The sequence below is a fragment of the Phoenix dactylifera genome, chromosome 5 (assembly GCF_051530095.1).
Source record: "Phoenix dactylifera cultivar Ajwa chromosome 5, Ajwa_hap1_PhDact_Kaust_v1.1, whole genome shotgun sequence".
In the NCBI taxonomy this organism is placed as follows: domain Eukaryota; kingdom Viridiplantae; phylum Streptophyta; class Magnoliopsida; order Arecales; family Arecaceae; genus Phoenix; species Phoenix dactylifera.
Window position 1 is genome coordinate 25,554,110 of NC_143194.1, and position 26,961 is coordinate 25,581,070.

A 26,961-nucleotide genomic window follows, 5' to 3' on the forward strand; every position below is an offset into this window, starting at 1 on the left:
TCTCATTGCCATTATTTTCTACTTCTCTTGATCAAATTGCCTTTAAACTACTTTTTTAACTGCTTTCATGCAAAGAGGAATACCATGTTTATATTACGTAGCAATGCTAGCATGTGGCTCTAAATAACTTGGCCTGAGAGTAAGAACATACACACTTCTTTTAGGAATTCTTGCATATGACAACCAAAGGCCTACTTGGCTGCCATGTAGTTTGGTTCAGTACCACTACGACAAACTAAGAGGCTATTTGGATATTTCTATTTGTAATAATTCTGGATCTTTGTATGTCACCTGCTACAGCCATGTGGATATTTCTATTGAGATTGTGTCTAACACCATGGATCGGTGTGATTCGCTGATAACACTTCGAATCAATAATTGCATTAGTGGATTAAATGATTTAAACGCTGGAAAGGTTAAACATTCTTTAGACAAGGAAATAGCCGATTAACGTAAATTGGCAGAGAACATGACTCTAATGATCCAAATTTCGTTCATGCAACAACAAGTGGGGGAGAAGCACAAATGCAACAGACATTTTCCGACACTTTGTACAGGACATCGATCCACCCCATACTACCTTTACAAAAACACTTCAAATACAATCCCCCAAAAAAGAAAAAAGACAAGTAAAAGAAATGAAAAGGAAAGAAATAAGAAGAAAAAGCGCCTCTTGTTGCTTGCTTAGCTCGCTTAGCTTCCTCTTATTGTATGCAAGCAATCAGGGCAGCTGACCCGGATCCTAATTTCAACCTTCTTATACCCTTTTTAATGTGCATCAAAACTACTACTATCTGGCAGGCTCTTTGTAGCCTTTTTTTTTTTTTTTTTTTTGTTGCTAGAACGGACTCTTTTTTCCTTTTTTTTCGTAGCGTTCGATCCAACAGTCAACCCGACGTTTACACACGACTCCACGGAATCGGAGGCGTCAAGCATGTTGGATTTTGGGCAGGACTAGTGAATGCAACTTGCAGATTGTTTGGAGGAGCTCCAGCCTCACCAAAACCCCCCATTTCATACTCGAATTCGACGCTTTCTTGGCTCAGGGGACACCAAGGCAATGATTCCATCCCACCTTGATACCCTGTTTCATCCATCAGAACAGCATTCAGTGTCAGAACCACCAGGACTTCAAGAAAATATTAGAACAACCTTACCAAAGATAATTGAATTTACTAATGGTTTAGTAACCAACCTTGAAGCAGAGGAACGCTGGCATTGGGCATTCCATCAAGCTCTGCGAGCCCATCCCAGTTTTGATATGCCTCTCGGACCAGCTGCTGTACACCGGCCTGAGAAACAATTCGAGCATACAGATGATTGGAATTTATCACCCAACAAACAGAGGGCAAGAATTTGTGATGATTTGAATGCTTACTTTCTGAGATCTGTTGAGATCATTCAGCGCGAACGTCATGCCATCATCGGTCATAATTCCTGTAACTTCACATATGGAGTTCAGGAGAAGGGAACAATTGGGCCCACGGTACAGGTAAATCTTTTTACCCACGTCGCAGGTTCTTGCATGACCAATCGTTCCTTCCCACGTCCGGTCTGACATATTAACCCCCAATATCTGATGCACAGGGAAAAGAAGAGCAAATTAGATGATATGGAAATCTAAGTAGCGTTCTCCTTGGGTATATTTGGCTACAAAGTTATGGCTTTACCTTGCGGAGTTGATCAGAATTGATGACCAAGAGCTTCAAGAAGTCCTGGACCGTGCGAATATTCTTGGCTGATAGCTTCTTGTGGAATGCCCCATCCTTTCCTATCTTCTCTAGTCGCCATACCTCGTCGTGGAGAGATGGTGGATAATGCTTCCTGTATACTGTATAGGAATATGATGTTAGTTGAGCGAGCCAATTTCAAGGTTCTTAGATGTGTGAAAGCATGAGAATTAAATATTATATATTTTTTTTTTTCGTTAGATGACATGGACCATAAAATCTTTGTAGTTACATATGTTATTTTCAAATTGGCAGTCCAAGTATCTTTTTTGGTCGCATCTCATCTTCAAATTGCTAGTTCAAGTATCCCTTTCTATAGACTAGCAATAACTAGTGGATGGTGGACCATGGCCAAAATAAGGTTGATTAAAGGCAACAGGCACCTTGTAGACTTGGAGTCTTCCATGACCTTTAATCATGGAATTATTAAAGGATGTCTGCGGGAGCTCTGAGCAAGACCCAGTTTGATGGGCCTTTACAGACTTTGACCACAAACTCCAATAGATATATGTCTTTCAATTTCACCATCTGTTTAAAAACCATGGTGATTACTATGATCGTGACAGGATTTTTTTCCTCCTCCTCCTCCTCCTCCAACTTATCTCCCAATTGGAACCAAGTATGCCTTGTAGTTTAAATCTCATGGAAGAAAATTTAATTAATGAAATGATATGGATGAGACACTAAGTAGAACCAGCAAAAGATAGCATACTTACATTCTCCTCGGTGATCTTTCACCGTGAAAGCTCCAGTCATGGCTTCTTTGATTCTTGGTCCATCATAGCTCCCTGGCACAACTCTTGCACCAATCCTGAAGTGCCTGCTTCTTATCCAGCTCGAATTATCAGTAAATGTGAGCTCCGAGATGGAAGCAGTTCCATCTCTTAGTGTGAGGTTGACTTCTCCTGTAATCAATGGCCTCTTTCCTGTCCTCTCTCTTACTATGCCCTTCTGAAACTCGGTGCTTGTCCAGTCTTCGTGATCATCAGAAGGAAAATCGCCATCAAGGACCACTACTTCTACTTTGAGAGGTGATGGTATTGAGGACAGACTGTTATGGTTATCTACGAGGAGCACCTGGAGAGGGTTATTATCCTCGTCCTCGATCTTGCTTCCGGTGAAGACCGGGAGTGATGGTTCTCTTTTGAATATTAGTTTCATGCTTGGTGGCTCAGCTGCCTTAATGTGCATTTGGGAAGGCCTGGAAAGAATTTCATAGCAAGCATGGTTAATCAATGTTCGCAATTAAAAAAAAAATGTTAAGAATTTGTGTTGAGGTTTTGTTTGATTGAATAATTGTGCTTTGCATGGGTCCCACGTGAAGCCGTGTAACATATAAAAAATTGTGTATGAAACAGTGCTGTGAAAAGATACTATGATCAAGCTCAAATACTTGCCGCCAATATTTGTTTAAACGGTGCAAATTTCAAGTTTAAATCCATCATCTACTAGTAATTGTTTTGTACAGTTAAAATAACTTAAATTATTTGGTAAGAATTGCGACTCTTGAAAAAAACACCTGAAACTCTATAAATAGAAGACTCCCTCTGTTCTTCAAACACTACAATAACACTAACATATCAGAAGAGTTTTTGTTTAGAAAGACCTCTTGAGAAAGTTCTTCAATTTTGCTAATTGCAGTACATCATTTCATTTGGTTTTGTTGTATCCTCGAAACATATTTGTCTATAACCCATTAACAAACTCTTAGGAGTGAGGACAAATAGTGTTTTAGGGCCAGTATCTTTAGATACGCCTCAAAGCCTACAAGTTTCTATCTCTATTTTATTTATTTTATTTTTTTACACCTATTGTACCAACAATTATATTCGTCCATAGTATTTGGTTTAATCATGCTTTTTTTATTCAGAATAGTTCTAATTAGCCTTAGGAGAATTAAATAAAGAGACTAAAAGATACATAAAATATTCTACCATTACTCTCTGGAAAAAAAAATACAGAAAATAATCGACATATATATAAGAGGTGTTGCATGCTGTACCTGTGAAGTAGACGCGTGCCGTATGCATGCATTAGTCCGCGTTCCACCTCCTCTTGCACCTAATAGAATCCAATAAACAAGCTTAAAATAAGGTTCTTAGAATAAAATAAACATTGATGCAACTTTATCGTCTGCTTCCTTGCCCCACTCATGGTTGTTCTAGTTCATGCTCAAGCTAAAGGCTATGGGTCCCACTCTCTTTGATTTTCCCGAAGATGTTAGGTGGAAGGAAAGTAAATCTGAACTTCCATCTAATTTTAAAAGCAACAAACGCAACTCAAGTCTTTCACAAAAACAGTAAACTAAAGTCATTAATTAATGCAAAATCTTTTGATGATCTAAGCATGCGTCGTAAGAGATTTCGTCATACCACTTTGCGAAGCAGTGGTTCCAAGGCCATAAACAAGTTTTGCAATGACTTCGCCATCATAGCCTCTCTGATCACCCTGTCAAGGGACAAGGAGAAAACGTAAGATAAACCTTAACACGGATGTTGCCATCATCTTTTTGAATTTCATAAGATACCATACATAGAAACAATACGGCAAAAAAGAATAAACACTCGCCAAAAGGCTTTCTCAAAATTGTGAATAATTTGAGGATATGATCCAATAGGAAGCATAACAGCATGCCTGTGTTAGACTGCAAGGTACTCCATATAATTGGCTCAGAACCCGCATGGGGAAGTGGAAAAGCTAGATGCTTGAACTGAATGATCTCTAATGGATGAGCTTGCATGCAGTAAGATTTGAAACGAATCAAGTCATGCTTGCATAAATGATATCACAACTTGGTCATTATGATATCAAGTCATGACTAAGTTGTCATGCCTAAATATCAAGTTAGTTTTTTGTTCTTATTCATAACTTAGTTACTAAACTTATCTATGTGCATCAATGAAATTATAAGAAAAGACGCATCAAACCGTTTTTGTTCCCGTGAGCAAATATACAATACGCGAAAAGAACGACACAGAAAACTGTTTATATTTATGTATTTGGATTCAAAACGTCATTAAGTTATGATACCATTTTTCAGATACAAAAAGCATGCTCTTTTCCTCCAGTACGAGAAGAAAACTTTAGCAAAGATAAGGAAAAAAAAAGTTGAGAAGAAGAAGGATATTAGGATTACGAACGTCGAGAAAGAAGGCAGGCGCCGCATCCGTTTGTCCTCCGACTGATCCTTGTCGTGATCGGAGTCATCAAGAAGCCTTTTAGCTGCCATATTTTTTTTCTACCCAAGAAGGAATGGAAACTCTGGGAGATTTTAGTAGCCAGAGGGGGAGGTATTGAGGCTTGGAAGCTTGTCAGGACAATAAGGACTACGGAAGCCATGGAGGATGGCCCCGAGGTCTTCTTATACACAAACAGCCGCCATGGGGCCCTTTTGTTTAATCTTCTTCAGAAAGCGCATGGAAGGTGGTCGGAAGGTGCAGAGAAAGGATGGTTTAGTTCCAGCAGGAGACCGACCCAGGGTTAGCCGATGCAATTCCTACCGATGTCGCTACCTTGAACGGTCAACTGCCACTACTCTCTCCCTAACTTAGTTGACATCCAAAAACCACCGAGTGAGCATACCCCCTTCCCTTATTGACATTCTTAGTCGAGAAAAGATGTACTCGTATTTTTATAATAATTCTTGGCCCATAACCGACAGTTCACATAAGAGATATATAGGGAGCATATGATTATATCCATCCGTCTAATTAAAAAACTTTTAGACTCTTATTTCTTTCTAAAATATTTTTTTTTGAAAACTTGCTTTCATATGATTGTGGATAAGATGGCTGAACATCACAAACAGCAATTTACTAGAAACTGTTTTTTATAATAGTAATTTGGTAGTGTATTGCAGATCTAATTTGATCGCTTGAGTTCAAGTTATTTGAGCTCTTGTTGATATAAATAGAGATATACATGTAGTCCTCCCAATCATAAGTGTGGAAACAATTCCTAGATTCAGTTATAATATTTTAGTTGAGGTTTGTTTATAATGCAACGAGCAATTGCATCTAGAATTAACTTTCCTTCTAATATTTGCAATTTATTTGTTACGGTGTTTATAGTAAATTGCATATAAGAGATAATCAAATATATGTTCATACGCGTGGCATAATTTTCTTATCATGTATAAAAAATAAAAAAAAATCATAATTTTCTGACGTGCTAAGTAAATTCTTTTAAATTTGAAATAACTGCTAAAAGTGTCGTTTCTTTATTTTTTTTACAAAAAGATGGTTCAAAATTATATTTTTAGATAAAAATTAGAAACTCTTAAAAATAAAAACTCTTTACTTATCATCACTGAGAACAGTCATTTACATTAGGCTCAAAGTCATCGAGCCCTCATACATACAAAGGCCAAATAGACAATATAGCATGTAAAACTATGTATCTTAAAAATTCATTTATAACGAGAATGGATAAATTAACTCAATAAACAAAATACCAATTACTTAATCAATGTAATTATAAATGCTTGCTCTCAAGTCTCAACCGCCGGTTACCAAAATCGCGAGTCCCTTTGGCTTCTGAGATGCTACCAAAACAGAAAAAAGAACGTCCGGTTCAAACTTCTCTACCAACCCATCATGGAAGAATCCTATTAAAACAAAATGACAAGTAAAAGGGAGTCCCGGGTGGGCCCAAATCTCGCTGAAAGCGGCCAAAATTCTTGGGGATTCTTGGGACACGGTTGCTTCTGAAGCCTCCCCGCGTTGAGAGGGCTCGGGAGACGCGTGACACGTAGGTGGTGACTTGACTCCTGATTTTAAAAGGCTAATTTTGCGTTCATCATATGATCTATGCACAGGATTCACTCATTTACGCGTCCTAGTCTCTGTTTTCTACGTACATGGTGGAGAAATCGTTATCATTAATGGGTGGTTATAAGATTTTGTTGTCAGGCGAGCCTACCAAATAGATCTTATAGTACTACTCTCTTTCCGCGTGTGGACTTGGGAGGGAGGAGTGGCATAACTTTTATTATAAACACAAGCAACTTTAAGTAATATGCTATCTATGTGGATTTGATTCCTATGAATTATACCTACCCGTCGGTTTCCACCGAGACTATAAGATTGAATGCAAGTCGGGCAGACTTGATTTTAAGTCGTCAATAATAATATAAGTAACGCCATTGCTTTAGGCCATCATTGTACACACTATACGTGTTGAGTTACTCTGGCCAATCATGGATGTATATCCAATGAGCCTTAATTTGATTAGCAGTAAGTGCTAGAATGGTTGTTTAAAGAACTTGCACATGACCCACATTTGGTTGGATTTGTAATGACTTCTTATTTGCATGCAGATGTAGTGAGTTTGTGAGAAAGAATACCAATATTGCATTACTGCCTTCAAAAAATAAACATGCAGATTCGACATATCGGTTGTAACAACAATGCATGCTTTACGCATTGCAGGCTATATATAGAAAGTCTGCAAAAAAGTTAGTTGGAGTTAGTATGAAGTTTAGATAATTGAAAAAATTAATATTTGTTAGGCAAATGAGATTTTATCTATATGTATTTACAAAAATAAACAAAGAGTGTTGTGTGTTAGGATTTTCTCATTGAATGATTCTAATTCGTCTTTCTCCTCCAATGTACCCTTGGCTTTTTGTTGTCAAAATACTTTAAACCCATATGTGACTAAAATTTCCTCTACTATATCAAGAAAATATGTATCAAAATTAGATAAAAAACCACTTGTTGCACGTAAACTTTCATTTAGACTCCAAGAAATCTCTTGTAATTTTTTTTCACTTTGAAAATAATATCATTTTAGCAGTAAAAAGCCTTCTGAAAAAACTTAACCATCAAATTTCATAAACTTTAAATCCAAACAAAACAAGAAGCATCATTTTCTCATAGAACCATTTTTCACTAAAAGTAAGATGCCGATTAACTTTATCTTGTATAAAACTATCGATGGTTTATCTCTTTTTACAAAATGAATAAAGAAATAATAAATTATGATACTTTAATATTACCATAAACCTCTCCACTACAGCAGAGGAGAATCCATCACTATGTAGGGACTCGACTAAAGCGTCTGAGCTCTTATTAAAATAGTTTCCAAAAATCTGTTGAAAAATCAAGAGATACTGATGCCTTAAATTACCTAGAAGTCAGGTAGCAGAGACAATTCGACAAAAGCATGACCACCCATGGGGATTATTAAGACCAAGGCATGACTTGTAGCTACAGAAATTGCTATGTAACTTCACGAGACCACCAAGCAAGGAGAAGGCAAGTTACCCATGGAGCGGTCCCAAACTTGTCTCCCAACAACACAGTTTTCAGAGCTCATGTGGCCAACCCAAGTGACAGCAGTCATATTACACTGAAGGTGCTACGAACTGCTGAGAGAGGTGAGATGGTAGCTAGCGTCAAAACTTTTTTATGGGATGTCATTGTCTAAAATTTTCACAATCACCAAGCCACTTGACCATCTGTGTCAGTAGCCTCATGTGAAGCAACCAATCTAAGATGGACGGTCTGATTCATTTGCTAATCATCAGTCACACATTAAACTAAGACCCAAATATAATGATATCGGAAACCAACAAAAAAGGTCTAACTAAAGAAAGCCAAATCCACTTCTTTTGCTCAAGTCTTGATGCTTCTTCGAGAATCCGACTCGACTCAATTTTGGCCGGCCCCATCCTATGACTTGGGGCCAAACACATAGCAATTTAAAAGCAGGCAAGTTAGGCTACTATTCTACAGCAGAATCCAAGCAATAAAAACATCTATGCAATCCATTTTTGCCGATTAGAACTGTCCAAGATCCCCTGACCTCAAGAGGATAAACTCTTCCAAGTGTTGAAACACCTTCGTATAAGAAAAGCTCTACTGCTGGATCGACTGCTGGTTCCTGGACTGATACTGATCCGTTTGCTACAAACTCTATCAGTTAAGATTAGGAGATCAAACCAGAAAAAAGAAAAATACAGCTACCACATGATACACACAGTCTCTATGCCAAAAAAAATACAGCAGACAGAAAATGGTGCATCCTTGGTCTGCCGTTCATCCATAACCTTATTGAAGTTTTCACATTAGTCTGCACTTCCATCGATCTTTTCACAGCATGTTAAAAAAAGTTCCTGAGTAAATTATACAACATCAACAACAGATGCATCATATATCCATCAAAGAGACTGAGACCATTAGACATGAGGACTTAGCAGGTCTAACTGGCCTCTCAGATCATAAGAAAGGCTACAAAAGGCACACTGGACCTGCATTACTCCACCTTCTTGGGGTCTTCCTCGGGGTCACGAAGACTTCCAAACATCCAGTCCATCCATATAGTGTAATGACCATAGTTGTGGCGGTAGGTGGTGTGGTGGATTGTGTGGTAGCCAGCACCCATGACAGGCCACACCTTGCCATGGATGCAGTCATGAATGTTTGCTGTCCACAAAGCCTCACAAAACAGGAGAAGTACGTGAGTCATAAAATGGGTCGGGACAAGGAAGAGGGCTATCACATGTGGCAGCGCCTGCAGTATTCCATCCAATGGATGGAACGCCAGTCCTGTGAAAAAGAAAAATTCATTGCAACTCCTTTTTTTCGAATCTTTAACAATGGAAGAAAGTTCGGCCATACGATGTCAAATGATATTATTGAACGAAATATAGCTCAAAGATCATTATTAATCAGGGACGAGAGGCATCACATGGGCATTCTCAAACCATTCAAATACCATCTAACCGGGCAACAGAAATTAATTAGTAGGGTTAACCATGCTAAATTTCATACTGATTGAGCCATAAGCTGGTATCCTTTTGCTTAAACTGTTTAAAAAAAATTATCTAAGAATAAGTAGGCACAATACTATTGATGAGAAAATCATAAAAGATAAAGATATTGCCAAACTATATTTGCGCACCTTGACAATATATCAACCCAATTTGAGGAGCAGGTTTTTCCATAGGACAAATCCCAAAACAGTGAAAAAAATGATTCTTTTATCATATGGACATCCATTTTGCTCGAACTTTAACCAGGACATGCATTAATTACAATCAGCACTCCAATCTTTTAGGAGGCATACATTCCAACACCTTATTCAATTATATTAAGCTTCAACATTCAGTAAGATTATTGGTCCCTCTGCTTACTAGTTGCATAAAAAAAGAATGGCTTGACTTCGACATATCCCAAGAAAATTATAATTTACACATGTTTATCATTTTTAGGCATGTCCTGATAAAAAAGATGGTACAAAGGACCTTAATACGATATATCTGCAATTGGTTTCACTTTCACATAACTCAAACTTATACTTCAAGGTATAATGCATGCAAGCATATGAATGTGCTAAACTTTATGATACAGTATTACATTTTGTGACATTTGAGACAATGAGAGCATCATTGAAGTTAGTTTTCATTTCCATGTGAGTTTATTTAGCTCATTATCCCAAGTAGTGCCATAATGTACATTCATTCAACTAAACACGATTTCTTATAATTAAGCCTCAAAATAATAGTTCTTTTTGAGAGAATCCTCAAAATAACAGTCAACATTCAAGGAGAAACTATTTCTTGAATTGAATTATGAAGGTTCTTATAATGCTATGGTGTATGCTCATTCAACTAAACATTGATTTGATTTGATTTGATTTCTTATAATTGAGCCTCAAAATAGTAGTTTTTTGAGAGAATCTCAAAATAATAGTTAATATTCAAAGAGAAACTGATCTGTGAATTGAATCATGAAGGTTCTTGCATGATTTGATAATTTGTAATTATTAACTTCTATTGAAGAAATACTATGCAATATGATATGCTTTAATCTTAAACACAATAAACAATAATAACACTATTCAATAATGACCACCATAGCATACGTAAGCATTTCAATTTTTTAAACATTCATTTGCCTCTTATTTATCCAAATCTTCTAAGTACATTGTTTCTTAATGTTTCTACCAATCAGAGAAACCACAACTTAAGTAATAAATATCACAAATATCATGATATGCTGTCACCTGATATTCACCAATATGATGGGAATACACAGCTTTAAATGCTTTAAAACAACTGATTTAGTGATCGCCTAATTTTAACTCCTCAACAATTTTCTATACCAGCCAAAGGAAGATGTATCATCACCCCCAACCATTAACAACTGATGTCTTCACATAGCCAAAACAATTGAGTCACGAATTTGTCAACTCTCCGTGCATCTTTTCAAACTATAACAACACATCTACCAAACCTCACCTACTATAAGATTGTTAAGTGCTTGAAATATGCCCAAACAGAGACACAGAAATTGTGCAAATAAATGTATTATAAATACTTATGCATGCTCGTTTCCCAAAAATTAAGGCATTAAAGCTTGATAAGAAAAAAGCCTCTTGCCTAAACAAGGATTAGGCCTACAACCTCTTGGCACTAGCCCCACCCAAAAAACTTCACGAGAATCCACAGTTCTCACATTACAATTCTCTAATTACTATTGATGTAATCTTCTCAAACTTACAGAATAACTTTTATTGGACAGCATATTACTTTTCAGCCCTGGAAACAACATCCATGCATGTTACTCAGAAATTTAAACTCACATATTCTGATAGAAAAGACAATAACATTAGATTCCACCATTATAGTTACTCAGTTGTGCTAGTAATAACCAACAGAGTTGCTGATAAGAATCCATGGTACTTCAGGAATATGAAAAGACAACATAAAAGCTGTTGGGCTTTAATCACCATCTCATTTAAGTTCCAATTTAGATATCTTTGATAAATAAGGTCTAGAGTTTTTCTTTTTTACCTACAAAATAAGATAAAAGTGGAACTCTCAGAAGTATACCTTCGCAATTAGGTAATGTGACAGCCGGTAAGACTACCTACCTATCTACTCTAGCTATAGATTCAGAAGCACTAATATATCCATCACAGATCCAGATATGCACTTGAATATCAAACAAGATAATGTGCATACCCTTTTGGATGCACTGTGAAGCTGTGTGTATCCATTGTTTCCAGCTTCCTGCTTCTAGATATATGCCTAGCTGAGTGCTCAAGGCATTACTGATAGTTCTCATTAATTAATAAGTCGCCTCTACCTTTTACCTTTACCTCAGTACAGGTTCATTCTGAATTACTTATTTGCAAGGAATTATCTTGCTGATTTCTCTTAATGTGAATACCACAGGGGATTATTTTACAGAGTCAAAAGGGTATTTAGACATCCTACATCCTGTTGTGTGCGTGCGCGCACATGTGTACATGCATCAGCAAATTAATCAATTTGCTTATACCAGAATAGCCTGCATATTTCAAAGGATATTTGCTATATGTAGAATATACTTATTCTTTTAATTGGTGATACCCAACAGTTAAGCTGCAAATGTAATAAAAAACTAAAATGCAGCTTAACTGGTTTTGTGTAGTTCGCATCAAGCTGCACAATGATAATTTGAACTGCAGAATGATAATATTGTTTTGTGTAGTTCGCATTATCTTTATCATCAATTCTGCTGACAATGATAATGCAAGCTACACAACAGTAAGTTCGAAAGACAGATAATCACATAATCCTAACTTTCCAGGAAACTGGTTAAGATAATTCAAGTCTACAGATAATGTAAACTTACCAGCAAATGGTGACAGTGTATTCTGCTTGTTGTAGATATGATGTGTAGCATGAAGATATTTGTATAATGGCTTTATGTCATGCAACTCTCTATGCATCCAGTAAATTCCAAACTCCACAAAGACCAAATATATTGTCACATAAGCAATGTAGGTTGGCCAACCAACTTCAGTTATACTAGAGAAACATCTGGTCCATCCTCTTTCAACCATGTATTCTGAAAGTGTTGGAAGAGCACAATACCAAGGCATAGCCTTCATTGCAACTATTATTTGCAAAAGCATGGCTTTGTTTGAAGGCACAGCATCTGCACCAAGAAAAAAAATTTCAATAAGACCCCAGAAATTGCAGTAATGCATTACGGGATACAAAAAGTTATTACTTTGGTATGCTTAAAATTATTGAGAATAGGTTGAAATTCCAAAAGAAATGACTATTTTCAACCAAAATCACATAAAGTCACCCACATACTGACATTAGGAAGTAGAAGCATTTATCAGAAGAAAGGATAAAAATTTATCACTTCAGATTATTTTCAATATTCAGGTAAAAGCAAGGTCACATAAATGACAACTCTAGTGAAAATGTTAAAGGCAAACTGCAACATCAGATAAAGAATAATACCAAGGATTTAAATCATTACAGCTACAAAGTCACTACTTGATTAAAAACTGTAGATCACTCAGTGGTTTTCCAATGTGTCCCTTCAAGGAGTATTACTTCTTAAAGATGAAAACTTTGGTCAATAACCTGGTTAAAGCACGTAAGGGTGGTGACCATGATTTCATTAGTCATCTATCCAAATGGCAGGCCAAAGATAAGAATAAGCAGCATTTTGCAGTTAATACAAAAACATTCAGATTGTCATAGCATAGTGGTGATCAAGAATCATCGAACCGGTACCGGTCGGCGTACCGGTTAGCACCGGTACCGGTTCGAACCAGTCTGAACCGGCAAAAAAATGCGCCGCGCAGCGCGCCGGGGTATTAAAATGCCGCAGCCATAGGCTGGGCATTAGCCACAGATCAAACCGGACTCGATGCTGGTTCGCACCGGTCCGTTTTCTGTGGCCGAACCAGACGGATCGGCGCCGGTACCGGTTCAGTATGAGCTGAACCGGCCGGTACAGGCCGGTTCAGTATTTTTTGATGGTGATATATTATTTTTTTCAGTTCTGATTGAATAAGTTGGGAGTGATAAAAATATTCTAATGCCAGAATGATATAAGGCTTCAACAATTATCAAAGGGGGAAAGAAGCAGCAATAAAGACACAATCAAGTGGGCTGTATCATTCCTCCCAAGAAATCCCAGGCATTACCTAACTGAAGATTGGAGAGAAATATTAAGTCTGGTTTCACAGATTCTTTTTTATCTTTGAAAAGGTATGTATTCCTGAACTGATTTAAATGGATAAGATCTGTCAGATCATTATGCAGGGTAACTGCAGACTGAAGAGGCGTCAAAAGTAATACAAACTACAACTAGTGGACAGCAATCCTCTTCAATCAAAGGTACTCATCATTTGGTCACGTCCAACCTTTGAGAATGTAAAAAAGAAATGGGTCAGATATCATGCTGTACAAGCCACATGAAAGTGGCAGGTCCAAAATCTTGAGGAAATGGAATTCAATGATGTACTGAATGAGTTAACAGGAGCAATTGGTTTAGCTCTTCTAACACCTCTTCTAATAGAAAATTGTGAAGGATCATAAGAGCATGAATTCTACAAAAAGCTAACTTTTCATCCAAGCATGCAGAGACCATAAACTTTAAATGTTCTAATTCCATTAGGAGTTCTTATTACCTTAACAAGAAATTATTGTAAGAAGTCTGAGTTTGGCTGGCACATAAGAACAATTTGGCTAGGGGCAAGAATTAGAATGCACAAGGAATGCCGAGAATTTAGCAAGAGTTCAAGAAAATTTTGGATTAAAACTAGGAAAGATAGAATGTATAAGATTTCGATATACTTACACATTTATTTATTTAAAAAATAAAAAAGAATAATAAAAATAGCAAAGAGGACACTATCACCAACAACAGATTGCATTATTAATTTGTAATCCATGAGACTCTAAAAAACAGTCTTGGAAATGAATAAATTATGAAATCCTTTAGTCACTGAATTATTCTCAAGTAGTTCATTTTGGTAAGAATTTCAAGAATCATTTGCGAAACAAAAAATCAAGAATATCTCACAAAAGTCCAAAATTTCATAGAATAATTCAGATAATAGACAGTAGCTTAATAAAATATAGGTGGCTCCAGAGATAATTGAGAAGCTCAAGTTGCCAAGTGAAAAGTGTCTTTATCACTTGGCACTGGACAATGTTTCTCGTATAACATGAGAAAAAAGAAAACGATGCACCAGTTTGGGCATGCTAAGTTGAAACATGCATAGCATTTTCTCTATTAAAGATATAACTTATTTCCAAAGATGTTTTTCTTTTCTTAAATTTTATGATGTAACCCACTGAAGCCAAAAATGGGCAAATTCTTTTGGTTACAAATGTAGCGAATCAAAGCCAAATTAGTGCAAAATGATCTTGAAAGTATAATCGCTCAGCTTACTATATTGTCCATCCGGTTGAAGTTCTAAAGCATATAAGCTTGTCATTACACAGATCAACACATCAATAAAGGAGTTGGAAAGAGCTAGCAAACCAGAAATGTTAAATTATACCAAAAAAGAAGAGATAGTTCAAGATAATCAGATTACTCTTGCATCTAAAAATGAGATGAAGTAAATGAAGAACGTATGATGATGGTAGACGAGACTGGAGTGGTGGAAAGGACCCATGTGTCTCCATGTGTTATGAGAGAGATTTTGACCGGCTTGCAAGCTTAAGTTAAGCACATGGATAATCTGATTTAATCACACATAATCAATTAGGTGCATATTTTCAGCATATTAAAGTAGCAATTTTTATTTATTTTTGTTTGTTTGTGTTGGAGCTCTCTTTTTTCTTCAGAAAGTATACTACAACCTAACATAGGATATGGTGTGAGCAGATTATCCTATTCAATGGCTAAGATTCTGTTTACATGTGTTTAATCATAGAAATCCCAAAAAGAACTTGTAATTTCGAAGATCAACATGTTTGTGAAAATTTAATGAAATTTAAATTTTAAATAACAATTCTACAAATGTCTGATTCTTCCTTTTTGTGTTGCCCCTGTGATTGAAAAATCCTTCTACATTTATGCCCTGAATTCAAAGTTAAAGACATTATTCAACAAGCATGGAGAAGTTCAGCAGCTAATGCAAGTTAATAATATGGAACCAACTAGTTGTGATATGAAATGCAGGAGTTCTTTGGTGTACCCCTTAGATATGCTTGAAGCCACAGATTAATATGCTAACAAGGTGTAGACGAATTTAATGATTAGCTCTAGCAGTTCCACAAGAACATTGGAGTAGTTTATTCTCCTGGTGGTGACAAATTAGTTTTTGTAGACATGAATATAATTTTACAAAGAGGATAGAAAGTTACTGATTTTTTTGAACTAAGTATGAAAAATGTCATGTTTGCTTAGCAAAATAGCTAGCAATATTACAAATTACAGTGCATGACGGCCTTAAGAGTGTTGAATTTGCTTGTTTGAACTTTGGCAACAGGATGCAACCCAAATATTGGTGTAATTTAGGATTTAAGTATAGGACTCAGCTGTCCCTAAGTTCTAGGACGCTGCTATTTCACAGCAATCCCATGCAACAAATTGTTGCACTTATCTGCAATAAAGAGTCTCAGAATTCTTGAATTCAAATTAATAAGTATACATGTCTACAAGTGTTGCATCTCTCAAGCAAATACTAAGTGAATGTTTGAATTTTCCTGGAAAATACAGAGCTTATGGGGAAGGATATGGCTAAAAGTATTTCAAAGTTCAAGGGGCAGTTTTATGTTTAAACATGTCTAACATGGATACATAATATTCACATAATATACATCAGTAAATCCAAAAAATAGGAGCATAACATGGTCAATAAGGTTTAAAACTAAAATACATAAAAGTATATCCACTTGTTAATAGAGATGCAACTAGTTTGCCTCTTGGTAACATGCCTACAGATACAATCAGAGGGAAAGGTTCCAAAATTTGTCAAAGCAATACAGGACCCTTAAAAGATCTAGAACATTCTTTCTGAACCATTATAACCATGGGTTATATCCTGAATGTGTAGTGGTATGAGTTGGCAAAATATCACCAAGATGCTTTCTAGATTGTCATAAAATAAAAGGAAATAACCTATAGTTAGCCTTTTTCAGTTATCAATCCATGGAGTCGCAATTTATGCAGACTTATAAAGAACTCAAATAAAGACCTCTGTCGAGACTCCAAGTAAACCCATGGCCTAGCTTGTGTCTATCATAACTGGAATGCTTAGGCCTATAATAGATTTTTATTGTTTCATAGGGCAGCACTCCTCCCTATGTAATATCCTGTTACCAGATACAAAGTGTCTATAATGATGAGATTAACCCTTTCCCTAGAGTAATTTCTCTCAATGACAATCCTTTACCATTTGTTATTTTACAAGGTTTGCTACCTAATGGACACAAATGATCATCTATTCTATGCTACATGTTGCATGTAGGGGGTTGTTTGCTATTTGACCATGATAAGACAACTTAGTTTTAAAACTAAATTCGTTGACCAAAAACTAGTGGGATCAGTGTAATAAAAAGCATAGGTATGAGATGTGGAATAAGAATCTCCAGGAGGTGACACAATATAAGTAATTTAAGTCTTTTTATTTGGAAAATTAATAGTATCTTACATTGAATAGCCCATGTGTGCTAAGATCTTAAAGCAACTGTATTGAAAAGTAAATTGTTTTGTTTCATTACTATCTTATTCTTATGCCTCTGAAAATATCGAGTGGGCAACAACCAGATGGAGTATGGAATTTAACTCCATAAAGAAGACCGTATGACTGGATCTCCCATTTGCTGTGAAAATAACTAAGAACCTACTTTGCATGCCCTTTTGTAAAAGGTGTCATATAAGGCGCAAAAATGCTTGAGGCATCACATTATAAGCATCAACACTCAAAGCATTGTTTTAAGAACCTTCCTTGAGGTGTGAGGTGAGGCAAGCATCAATAAGCCTTTTTGATATATTTGTATAGTCCAATTATGTTCTCTCAATTGACATAAGGACAAAAGTTGCAAATAATTTTTCCTATGCCACATTTTAAAATGTTTCCTTGTTTAGGAAGCTAGTCATGTGACATTTTACATCAGATGCAACAAAAATACTCTTCAAATAGTATGTCATAAATGGAAATATGTAAATTTTGGCAGAAGGAATAAAAGAGGGAGGGCATCTGCATACCATTTGGAAAAGCAAATGCAAGAGAGAGACATGCGTGTGCTCACACACACAAAGAGAGGGAGAGAGAGAAGGGCGGGAGGAGGAGGAGGAGGAGGAGGAGGGGAGAGCAATGAGTGGCATATAATATTATTTTCGTTATATGGAACCCATCTATGTGGACCTTTAAAGAATATTACATCAAACATGTAAAAATCTCTTTGCAGATAATAGGGACTTAAGCAGATTCTTAGTAATGTGAAGAGCCTTGCCAGATTCACAAATTGAGCCTCAAAAATCTGTTACAACTCAACACATGACAGACTATTCAAGGTGTTGCTGGTTGCTTATGAAGATTTAGAAAGAGACTCTCTACAAACCTTTAGGTAATTAGACAATAGCTTACATAATGCTAAAATTTGGTATATACTGAAATTATACATGGAATTTCAACCTCTATCAGCATACACCTACAAGTGCTGAAAGGTTGCAAAATGAGCTGGGAAAAGATTGAAATGAGACATGTGATACAAAATGAATTCTATCAAGGATCAAAAAGAATGTGCCGTTAACACGAGATTAAAAACATATTAAGAGGATACATAATGAATAATAAGAAAATTAACAGCGGAAAATAATTGAAAAATTAACTCTTATCTGATTGTGAAAAAGAGATATGCACACACACCATCCATGCACAATACACAAGCAACCATATGTTAACAGGCACATGTGCACGATACAAAAAACTGTGTTACTTGGACACTCACTTCCAACTCCTACATCCATGGAGTATGGACACTTGGACACTTATAAAAGTTTAATTCCAATTTCTAGAAACTGGGTTGAGAGTTGACTCCAACAATTAGTTTGATCCACCACAATAATGCTTAAAGTGAGTTTTTGTTCTTTTTTAGAGTTTGGTTAAGAACGTACATTTTAAAATAATTTTACAAATTATCATTTTTCCAACAATCCTTAAGCTAATTTAAAAGTTTGAATGAGAATCATCTATATTTGGAAAAAGTTAACAAATAATATCTATAATTTTTTTCTTTTATATGATATTTAAATATATATTTTAGCTAAAATTATTTTTTCTGTGTATTCTTGTATCTCTTTTTTCTCCATTTGCCAAGTCAAACACTTGGACGTGTTTGAATCCAATTCTCGTGACCGTGTCCATGCAACACTGACAAAAAGATATACATAAAGAGACTAAAGTTTTACGATCTAAAAGAACCAACATGAGAACAAAACTGAAACGCAGAATAATATGTCTCCATTTATTGTAGATGCCCATATTGTACTTCTGCTATAATACATAACTCATACACGTGGGGCAAATTCTCCAAAGCAACCAAGGTTGTGTTTGGTTGCTGGTTATCTACTGGTTAAGGGCAGGTTATCAATCTAACTAGCCAAACACTCTAAAAAGTGAGGGTTAAAGTTATTTGGTCAACTAATCTAAGAGCCACTTAATCCAGTTAACATTACTTCATTGGAGAAAGTGTAATCAAGTTAACCACCAAAGCTTTCTCTTCTCTCTCTTTACATTTTCACTTTGTTCATAACTTATCCCATTAACCATGGGAATGTTAGTCAAACATCAAGTAACTTTAACAGGTGATTAGTAGATTTGGGGGCACTTACCAATGGTTAAATCTATCTAAACCCTGGCTAGTTATTTGATGTCCAAACACAGCCTCAAGATTTATGGTTGAGACAGAAGAGAGAGGAAGTAAACAATTCTCCATCTATTTTGGATCCCCAAGTTTGCACTTGTCTACACTACCATACAATGGGAAACATGGGATGCGTCTCCATCCTAGAGTTCTACTCCACTCTTATTTGGACTTCCCTGGTTCCATATTCTACTGTTTATTTTTTTTTATTCAAGATTTTGACTAAAGAAACCAAAGATTTCACATTGCTACTGGACTCCCATGTTTCATCTTAGATAAACTCCAGAGGCTATGACTCCAAAACTTCCTAGGTCCACTGTGTCTTTCTTTTTCCTAAACATCTTTTTTTGGAAAGCGATGTGAGTTTTCTTTCTTTAAACACCTGTTCCCAGAGAGCAAACTCTCTATCGTAGGGTAGAGGCTTTAACAGTTCGCCCTAAATTAGTTCTACTCTTTCTTTTGACTCGACTCTTCTCAAGGCATGTTCTTAGCACATGCTAAATACCAGTATTACATAATTTATGTACATTGGGAAATTTGCCTCATGCAAACTTTTTGACAGATACACTCAATATAAAAAACCACTTTCTTGAAGATAAGTATTATAAGATTCCATCAAGGTGTTAAGTCAAGTTATATACAAATTGGAGAATAGTATTAAGATTATGCTAAGCTTCCATATTACCCATTTATCCCAAGAAGATCACAGAAGGGTGCGTAAATCAAAAAAAAATTAACACATTGAGCATACAAGTCAATGACTTGGAGAAAAATGTGACTGAATGTTGAAAATTTATCCCAGAGCATTGATGAACACCACATCAATATTGTTCTATAATGCAAATTCAATAAATAGGTGATGAGTAATCATAAAAAACAATTAACGAAATGAAATTAAGACATATCTAATAGATCACAATTATGGCAAACTCAAACTTCTACTTGGTCATAGCCAGCAATCTATACAATGATCAATCTCGCTGTTTAATACTGAACACTTCTCATACTATGTTATCAATGATGTGAACAATGACAGCAGCAACAACAGTATTTAATCACATAAAGCAACAGGTCAGGGAGAAAAGGCAAGAATGCTTCAAACAGAAATTGATCGCATAATTCAGACCTCTGTGTCCACTGAAAATAAATATGTATAATGTTAGATAGATTAGAAATAAAACTTTTCTTGTCCTTCTGATTGCATATCTGTTTCCCTGCACCAATAACGATTCGAAAACTTCAACTCATCTATATTTTGGAAAGTCGTCGTAGAACTAAACTAAACTAATGAGATCAGAATCCTGAGTGAAGGCCTTAATATTTCTACCATCATCAGTGGCAGCTGAAATCAGTCATGCTTTCTGTAACTAGAAAAATTTATCAAAAAAAGAAGTGTGAAATACTACGAAAAACTAAAGGCAAACTTACTTATGGATCAGGATAACCCACACTAAATTATCACCCTTATAGTACTTCTATGCAGACACAACCAACAGAGGGAGTTGGTGACTCTTCTAGACTTCTAAGAAAGCAAACAAGTTCGGTGACCCTTAAAAAGAAATATTCAATGTGACAATTTTTTGGTCAGGCAATACTTTAATCGAGCAAATTTGTATACCAACTTCGAAAGCATCAGTCCCCTTGAAAATTACTAAAATTCCATGATGCATGCGATTAATTGGTTGTTAACAGTTACAAGTAGTGAGCCAACTATTAGGTAAGAACATAATGATTTGGCTACTAGTGAAATCATCAAAATTAAAGTTCTTCACAATCTTAACTTCCTAATTAAGAGCAAGAATTCAATCATGATGATGTTCTCACATCCATCCTGCCCTATCAACGATATCCACAGGATCATTCAATAGATTAGCTTGGAAAAGGCATGATTTTGAAATCCAGGCCCTGAGGGTGCCAATTGGCTGCATTCATAAAGTCTCTCATTTCGATGCAAGAGACCTGGGTTTGATCCCAACCTCATTCCCGTATTTGGTCAGATTTTCACCTGTCATAGCGCACACAAGGTTTTATTCTAACACAGCTACTGAGCCCTACCTCTGGATGGTTGGCCGGTTACTTGACATCTACTTATCAGTCAAATAAATATATGAACATAACGCAGCTACTAACAGTCCCTAATTTGTTCTAAAACTCACACACAGACAATATGAGACAGCATGATTAATTATCAAAAATCAAGCTATAGATAACACATCAACGCCGATTTCGCTTCATAATAACCTTCAACGGTCATCCATACAGCAATTTCAGTCGCGTGGATAGAAATTTTGGCCAATCAAAGCATTCATTCCGTATCTAAGTCCACATTAAGCCAAAATCAGGTATAGCCACCGCCTGTCCCAACGTTAGAAACATAAAAGGGCCCATGTCAAGATTAGGAACCGACTGAAAGACAAGAAAACTCAATATCCTCAATCTTTTTATTAAAAAAAGCACTATTAGTAGGTGCAATGATACATCCAGTACTCCCATATTCAGGTAAATCACCCGTTCCCATTTGAAGAAAAACAAAAGGATTAATCAAGAAAAAGAATAACATGGACAGAAATTTTCGCGTTTCTTTCCAATGAAAGAGAAGATCACGGTGCCGATCCACACCCGACATCCTCCAAACGATCAAGCGTGACAAAAAAAGACACCAATCTAAAGCAAACTACGGAGAGCATCTTCACCAAAGATCTCACAAGAAACATCAAGAAAACGGTAGGGATTGAAATATTAGACAAAGGGAAGACGGTGGAGAGAAGAGAGAAAAAGAAGACCTTTGGGAAGGTAGACGTTGCGCTTCCAGTAGTAGATATAGAAACACCAGATGAAGCCGGAGACGAAGTAGAGGAGGGTGCCGCCGATGTAGTTGCGGAGCCACGACTGCAGAGGGCGGGGGAGGCGCTTCCAGGCACCGCCCGGTATGAAGGCGTCGAGAACAATTCCATTGTACCAGTCAGTCTCCTCCACGAACTGGTGCAGGTAATCGGCGCCCTCCATGCCGGCAACCAGCTCGACCACTGGCGGTGTCGGGATCTCGATCTTGGATGTATAGACGAAGGAGTGGCGTCCAGAGAGCGGCGGAGTGGACCACAGGGGTCGGACCTATCCGACGAGGATCTCGGAACACCGCTCTCGGGGTTTCTGGGGTAGGGGTGGGGTGACCTTAAACCTCCGGGTGCGGGTCCCCCAAGTTTTTTAAAACTTGCCATTATTACGCTTGATGGCATTATATCTGTCATGATTACTTGGCAATGTTATTTTTTGGATAAATATATGTATATTTCATTATTTTTTGTTTAAATATTTTAAAAAATAAAAATTTGTTAAGTTTTTAAAATTCAAATTTTTTTTTTTTGGAAAGATAATTTTATCTATCGATAATGCTATTAACTTTTTATTATTTTTGATTGTTTTATATGGCAACAGCTAATAAAGTTGTTGTGATGGCTTATCCATTTTACTTTAGCCCAATGAAGCATGTCTTTTCTATTATATTAGTAAATGATGTTATTGAAATGGAGAAATCTAAGAACATGAAAATTGAAATTAAAGATAGTAATTAAAAAAACTATGTGCAACTACTTGTTTTTGCTTTTACTATTTTAAAAACAATAAGATTTTACTTTAGAGCTTTACAAATAATTTAGAAAAAAAAATTCCGTCATACATATTGTTGTTCATTCTAGCCTATTTTTTTATTATTAAACAAAAACAGAAAACAAAAGTAATACCAAACAAGGCTCAAATTTCCGACTCCTAACTTTAAACCTAGTAATCAAGGAATTGAGCTAAGCACAGGAACTACCATTTTGCTTATTACAGGAACAGAATATTTACCCTCAACTTTCAAGCACAGGAACTACCATTTTCAAATCCAATTGGTTTTCTAGCGAATAAACTCTAGACATCTCTTGCCAAGTCAAGCTGGAGTTTGCACATGTTTTTGCAAATCCGACTGAGTCTGGCCTCGACTGGTTCATGGTCGAAGTCTCAAAAGACCATTTGAGCTTTGGCAAGAGGGGTATCATCTGGCCAAAACGGACCTCTCATAAGCAGCTTCCCCTTTACAGCAGCACCAAATGGACGGTGGTGTGCTTTCCAATTCTCTCTCGCTCCGCAGGACAATTAAGATTTTTGGGGCAGCCAAACGACAGGATCCAACTATGTATGAAACAGTAAAGATATTTGATTTAATGAAGTCCTATTATTTTATAATATATATTGATTGCTGGCATCCGGACTCGCACGTGGGGAGCGATAGTATAACGACCTTGAACCGTCGATTTTCCCGAGGGCGCGCATCTTCAAGCGGCCAGCAGCAGCCACCTGCCTGCGTCACCGTGGAAAGGTAATTGCGGAGGGCAAGCAGCAGTCATGCCGTCTGGTCTCATGAGTGTGAATCAGGTACCACTACCTCGACACGACAAAATGGTGCTTGCCCTCTCATCGCATGCCACGTGTGCTTCCCAGGAGTGGGCCCTACTTAAGTTCATAAAACGGTGAAGCTGATTGGTTTTCGCGGTGGGAACGGTTCTTCGGCCGTGGCTCCGCTAATGCTGACAACCTCGTTCTGGACCAGGAGGCGGGAGGTCACAGCCACCCCCGAAAACTATGTGCTGCGCCTCCACCGATTGCGTCCGCATTTATAAAGATAACGCTTCGTTTTAATTATAAAAAATTCAACGCGTTTGGCGTTGGCTTGTGTTTCGAAGTATACCCATTTCTGGGGCTGGATATCGTGCCACGTGTTTCCTCCTCCCCCATTTCACGAGACCGCGCTGCCCGCGCCCGCCAGTTTGTTCTCGCGTCCGTCACGTCACGGAACCATACCCTCTGTCTCTCTCCCCTTTTTTTTTTTTCCGCTTCCTTTTGTTTTTTTCTTACTTTTTCTATTTCTTTAATTCTATATCTTCTTCAAAAAAAATTTCTTCTTTCGTCCTCTTCTTTCTTTTTTTTTTTTTTTCTTATCTTTCCATTTCTTTCCTTCCTTTTTCTTTCTCTTTTTCCATTCTTCCCCCTTTTTTTTCTTTTATTTTTTTTCTTCTCTCTTTCCTTCTTTCATTCCATCTACTTTTCTTTCCTTTTATTTTTTCTCTTTTTCTTCTTTTATTTCTTTCTTTCTTCATCTCTTTTTTTTTCCTTCCATATGGATAGGTTTTAGAGTCTCCCTAAAACTTAAAATCTTGATAAAAAACATTTAATAGATGTTGGCAATTAATCCACTATTATAGGTTTCAATATATTTCATATATTCATTCCAGAAATGAAGGTTTTCACCTATTTAAGAAAAAAAAATCCTTCTAGTTTATATATCTTGCAAACTTTATCTAATGAAAATAAGGGTAGAACTTGTTGAATCCAAAACCTAACTTGTTTGCCATCACATCATGGGATTGCACATCAATATTTAAAAATTGTTCAGTTGCAATTTATTAGACCTTGGCCAATGCCTTTTAAGTAATAGCTATGCTAAAGCAAGATAATTTTTTTTTGCAAAGGTTATGCAAGCATCAAATCAAGTTTAAGATGGATATATAGCATGAGAAGAAAGTGGAACTAATCTTATAAGAAATTTCAGCATAATATCATGATTTAGATCTACTATGATGGCAAAGTGGAATAACTCTTATAGTTAGTCCTGCATGCCCTCTCATGCTCCTGTCTTATTTGAAGTCATGGATGCGATAATGAATTTTTATATATGCCTGCAAGTCCCACATAATGTTGTCTTTGAAGATCAAATATTCGGTCTGAAAATCATGATTATGCTCAACATAGTGATAATATCATGGTGATTATCATGACAACTTTGTTGAAGCTATCTCAGCTAATGAGGATTCTTTCATCCTTTTTACAAAGGAGTGGTTGCAAAATAGGTTATTTCATATATGATGCTTCTCAAGAAAAAAAGTGCGAATATTTTTGATACTAGTAACTTTGAGAATCTTGAGTCAAAGGAGATGGTAGATAAAGCTTAAAATGAAGCATTATTTGTAACCATATTGCTTTACTTGGTTCGATAAAGGACGTGAAATTTAGATAATTCATCATGCCAAAGTTCTCTTTTCAATTGCGAATAAATATTGTAATAGAAATTGAGATAGGCAACTTTTGATGGTTGGATAGGAAAGCCGTTAACTATTGAGATAAAATACTTTTCTACTCTACAAGGAGCAAAATAAATAATTCTTGCAGTTATGACAGATAAGGATATTTCTAAATTTAAATAAGAGAGTTACATGTCTAACAATAAGAGGATATTTTTATGTAATAGTTTTGTTTATGAAATCTAAATTTGTTAAATTAAGTTCAACACGATTCCATCATTTAATTATTATGATGGAGGAAATTCGATCCAATTTATTTAACTAATTTGCATTGCACAAGTTAATTTGCTAACTTCTTGCTTATTCAATTAATTTTTGCCAGTAAATGGTTGGATACTAAGTCGTAACAAGAGGAAAAGTATATTCAGCTATTAATCTAAGATAAAGAAACCGAAGAAGCACACCAGGTATATTGGACACTACTTATATGCAGTGGTCAGTGGTCATGTTATGAACAAACTCAAAATTTTTCTTAAAAAATTATCTAGTAACTGTCTTTTGAAAGATCCAACTTATTATTTTAATGTAGAAGACAAGCTTTATCCATTAAAATCGTCTCTTTGGTCAATCAAATGCAAAATTTTGGAGTATGAAATTCTAATTGAACGAGTTCCTAGGTTCGAGGATGGATTTGTCATAAGTCTAAATTATTACAAAGAACATTAAACAAATTCTATTACAGAATTGTACATTTTCATCAAATTATGAATATATAAATAATATATATAATTATTCCTAGACTCTTGATGTTTTAAAAACTGGGGTTCGTCGTTTCGCAAAAACAGAATTTTATGTGAAATTTTGATAAAAGGAAAAAGCAAACAAAGACAACTCTTTCAATCCTAAACTGTGCATGGCACCAAGCACATTGTTGGCTTTTATACAAAATTTTCCTCCCCTGATCACTAGTATCTTGTATGTGCATGATAGACGTGCATAAGCCCAACTTGAAAATGCTACATTAAGGGGCAAAATTAGGAGAAGCTGATCCACCTTTGCAGAAAGAACACAGTTAGTTGTCTCAGCCACGTTGATAGGCCAAATTTTTTGCTCTTCTTTTTTTTTTTTTTTGCTAAAGCAAATATATCATACCTGGCGGGTACAAATATATAAAAAAAAAATTAAAAGATAACAAGTCTTGGAGTGCTCCGGATAGGTCCTCCTCTTCTAGCTAGAGAATTTCTCAAGAATGGTTAGCCACATAAAAAGCTATCCAATCTACTGCCCCGTTGGTCTTTCGGTACACATGCTTTTCTTTTAATGGTTTGTTTTTTGGTACATTCTTTTAGTGGGTTTCACCAGAAGGTAATAGGCATTTCAACAGTAATCACTTTTGCAGTGGGCTTCTTCCTTGCAGTGGCGTGGGCCAAGTCGAGCAAAACAGGCCTTGGGAATCAATCCCAAAGCCCCAAGCTAGAAACTGGGTTGGCTTTGAGTCTGGTTGGAATTGCTCACGCTGGCTCTAGCATTAATTTAACCATGCAAAGAG

At 36.3% G+C, this 26,961-nt stretch overlaps 2 protein-coding genes across 3 annotated transcripts; both read right to left on the reverse strand.

Moving 5' to 3' along the window:
- Window positions 1–450: 450 nt before the first annotated feature.
- LOC103723276 (protein SAR DEFICIENT 1-like) lies at window positions 451–5,069 on the reverse strand. Its single transcript, XM_008814154.6, has 8 exons — window positions 4,871–5,069; window positions 4,103–4,178; window positions 3,733–3,791; window positions 2,447–2,931; window positions 1,671–1,831; window positions 1,379–1,576; window positions 1,196–1,292; window positions 451–1,084 (listed from the first exon to the last, which is right to left on the reverse strand). Exons 1-8 carry the CDS (start codon window positions 4,957–4,959, stop codon window positions 900–902), a joined length of 1,350 nt encoding a protein of 449 aa, XP_008812376.4. The 5' UTR covers window positions 4,960–5,069; the 3' UTR covers window positions 451–899.
- Window positions 5,070–8,720: 3,651 nt separating this feature from the next.
- On the reverse strand, window positions 8,721–22,502 carry LOC103723275 (delta(7)-sterol-C5(6)-desaturase-like). 2 transcript variants are annotated; one of them, XM_088722009.2, is made up of 4 exons: window positions 22,140–22,496; window positions 12,356–12,661; window positions 8,983–9,280; window positions 8,721–8,847 (listed from the first exon to the last, which is right to left on the reverse strand). In XM_088722009.2, the coding sequence occupies exons 1-3, from the start codon at window positions 22,360–22,362 to the stop codon at window positions 8,988–8,990; spliced, it is 822 nt and encodes a 273-aa protein (XP_088578135.2). In that variant the 5' UTR covers window positions 22,363–22,496; the 3' UTR covers window positions 8,721–8,847; window positions 8,983–8,987. The 2 variants fall into 2 exon arrangements, with proteins under 2 accessions (XP_088578135.2, XP_008812375.4); XM_008814153.6 differs by having other exon boundaries at window positions 8,721–9,280; window positions 22,140–22,502.
- Window positions 22,503–26,961: the final 4,459 nt, after the last annotated feature.

Coding starts and splice junctions, on each gene's coding strand:
- LOC103723276 (XM_008814154.6), bottom strand. CDS start 4,959: ATGGCAGCTAAAAGGCTTCTTGATGACTCCGATCACGACAAGGATCAG. Junction 1,832..2,446: donor GAAAGATCACCGAGGAGAAT/GTAAGTATGCTA, acceptor ATTCCTATACAG/TATACAGGAAGCATTATCCA. Junction 1,577..1,670: donor ATTCTGATCAACTCCGCAAG/GTAAAGCCATAA, acceptor CCTGTGCATCAG/ATATTGGGGGTTAATATGTC.
- LOC103723275 (XM_008814153.6), bottom strand. CDS start 22,362: ATGGAGGGCGCCGATTACCTGCACCAGTTCGTGGAGGAGACTGACTGG. Junction 12,662..22,139: donor CAACGTCTACCTTCCCAAAG/GTCTTCTTTTTC, acceptor TTCTTGGTGCAG/ATGCTGTGCCTTCAAACAAA. Junction 9,281..12,355: donor TACACTGTCACCATTTGCTG/GTAAGTTTACAT, acceptor TCTTTTTCACAG/GACTGGCGTTCCATCCATTG.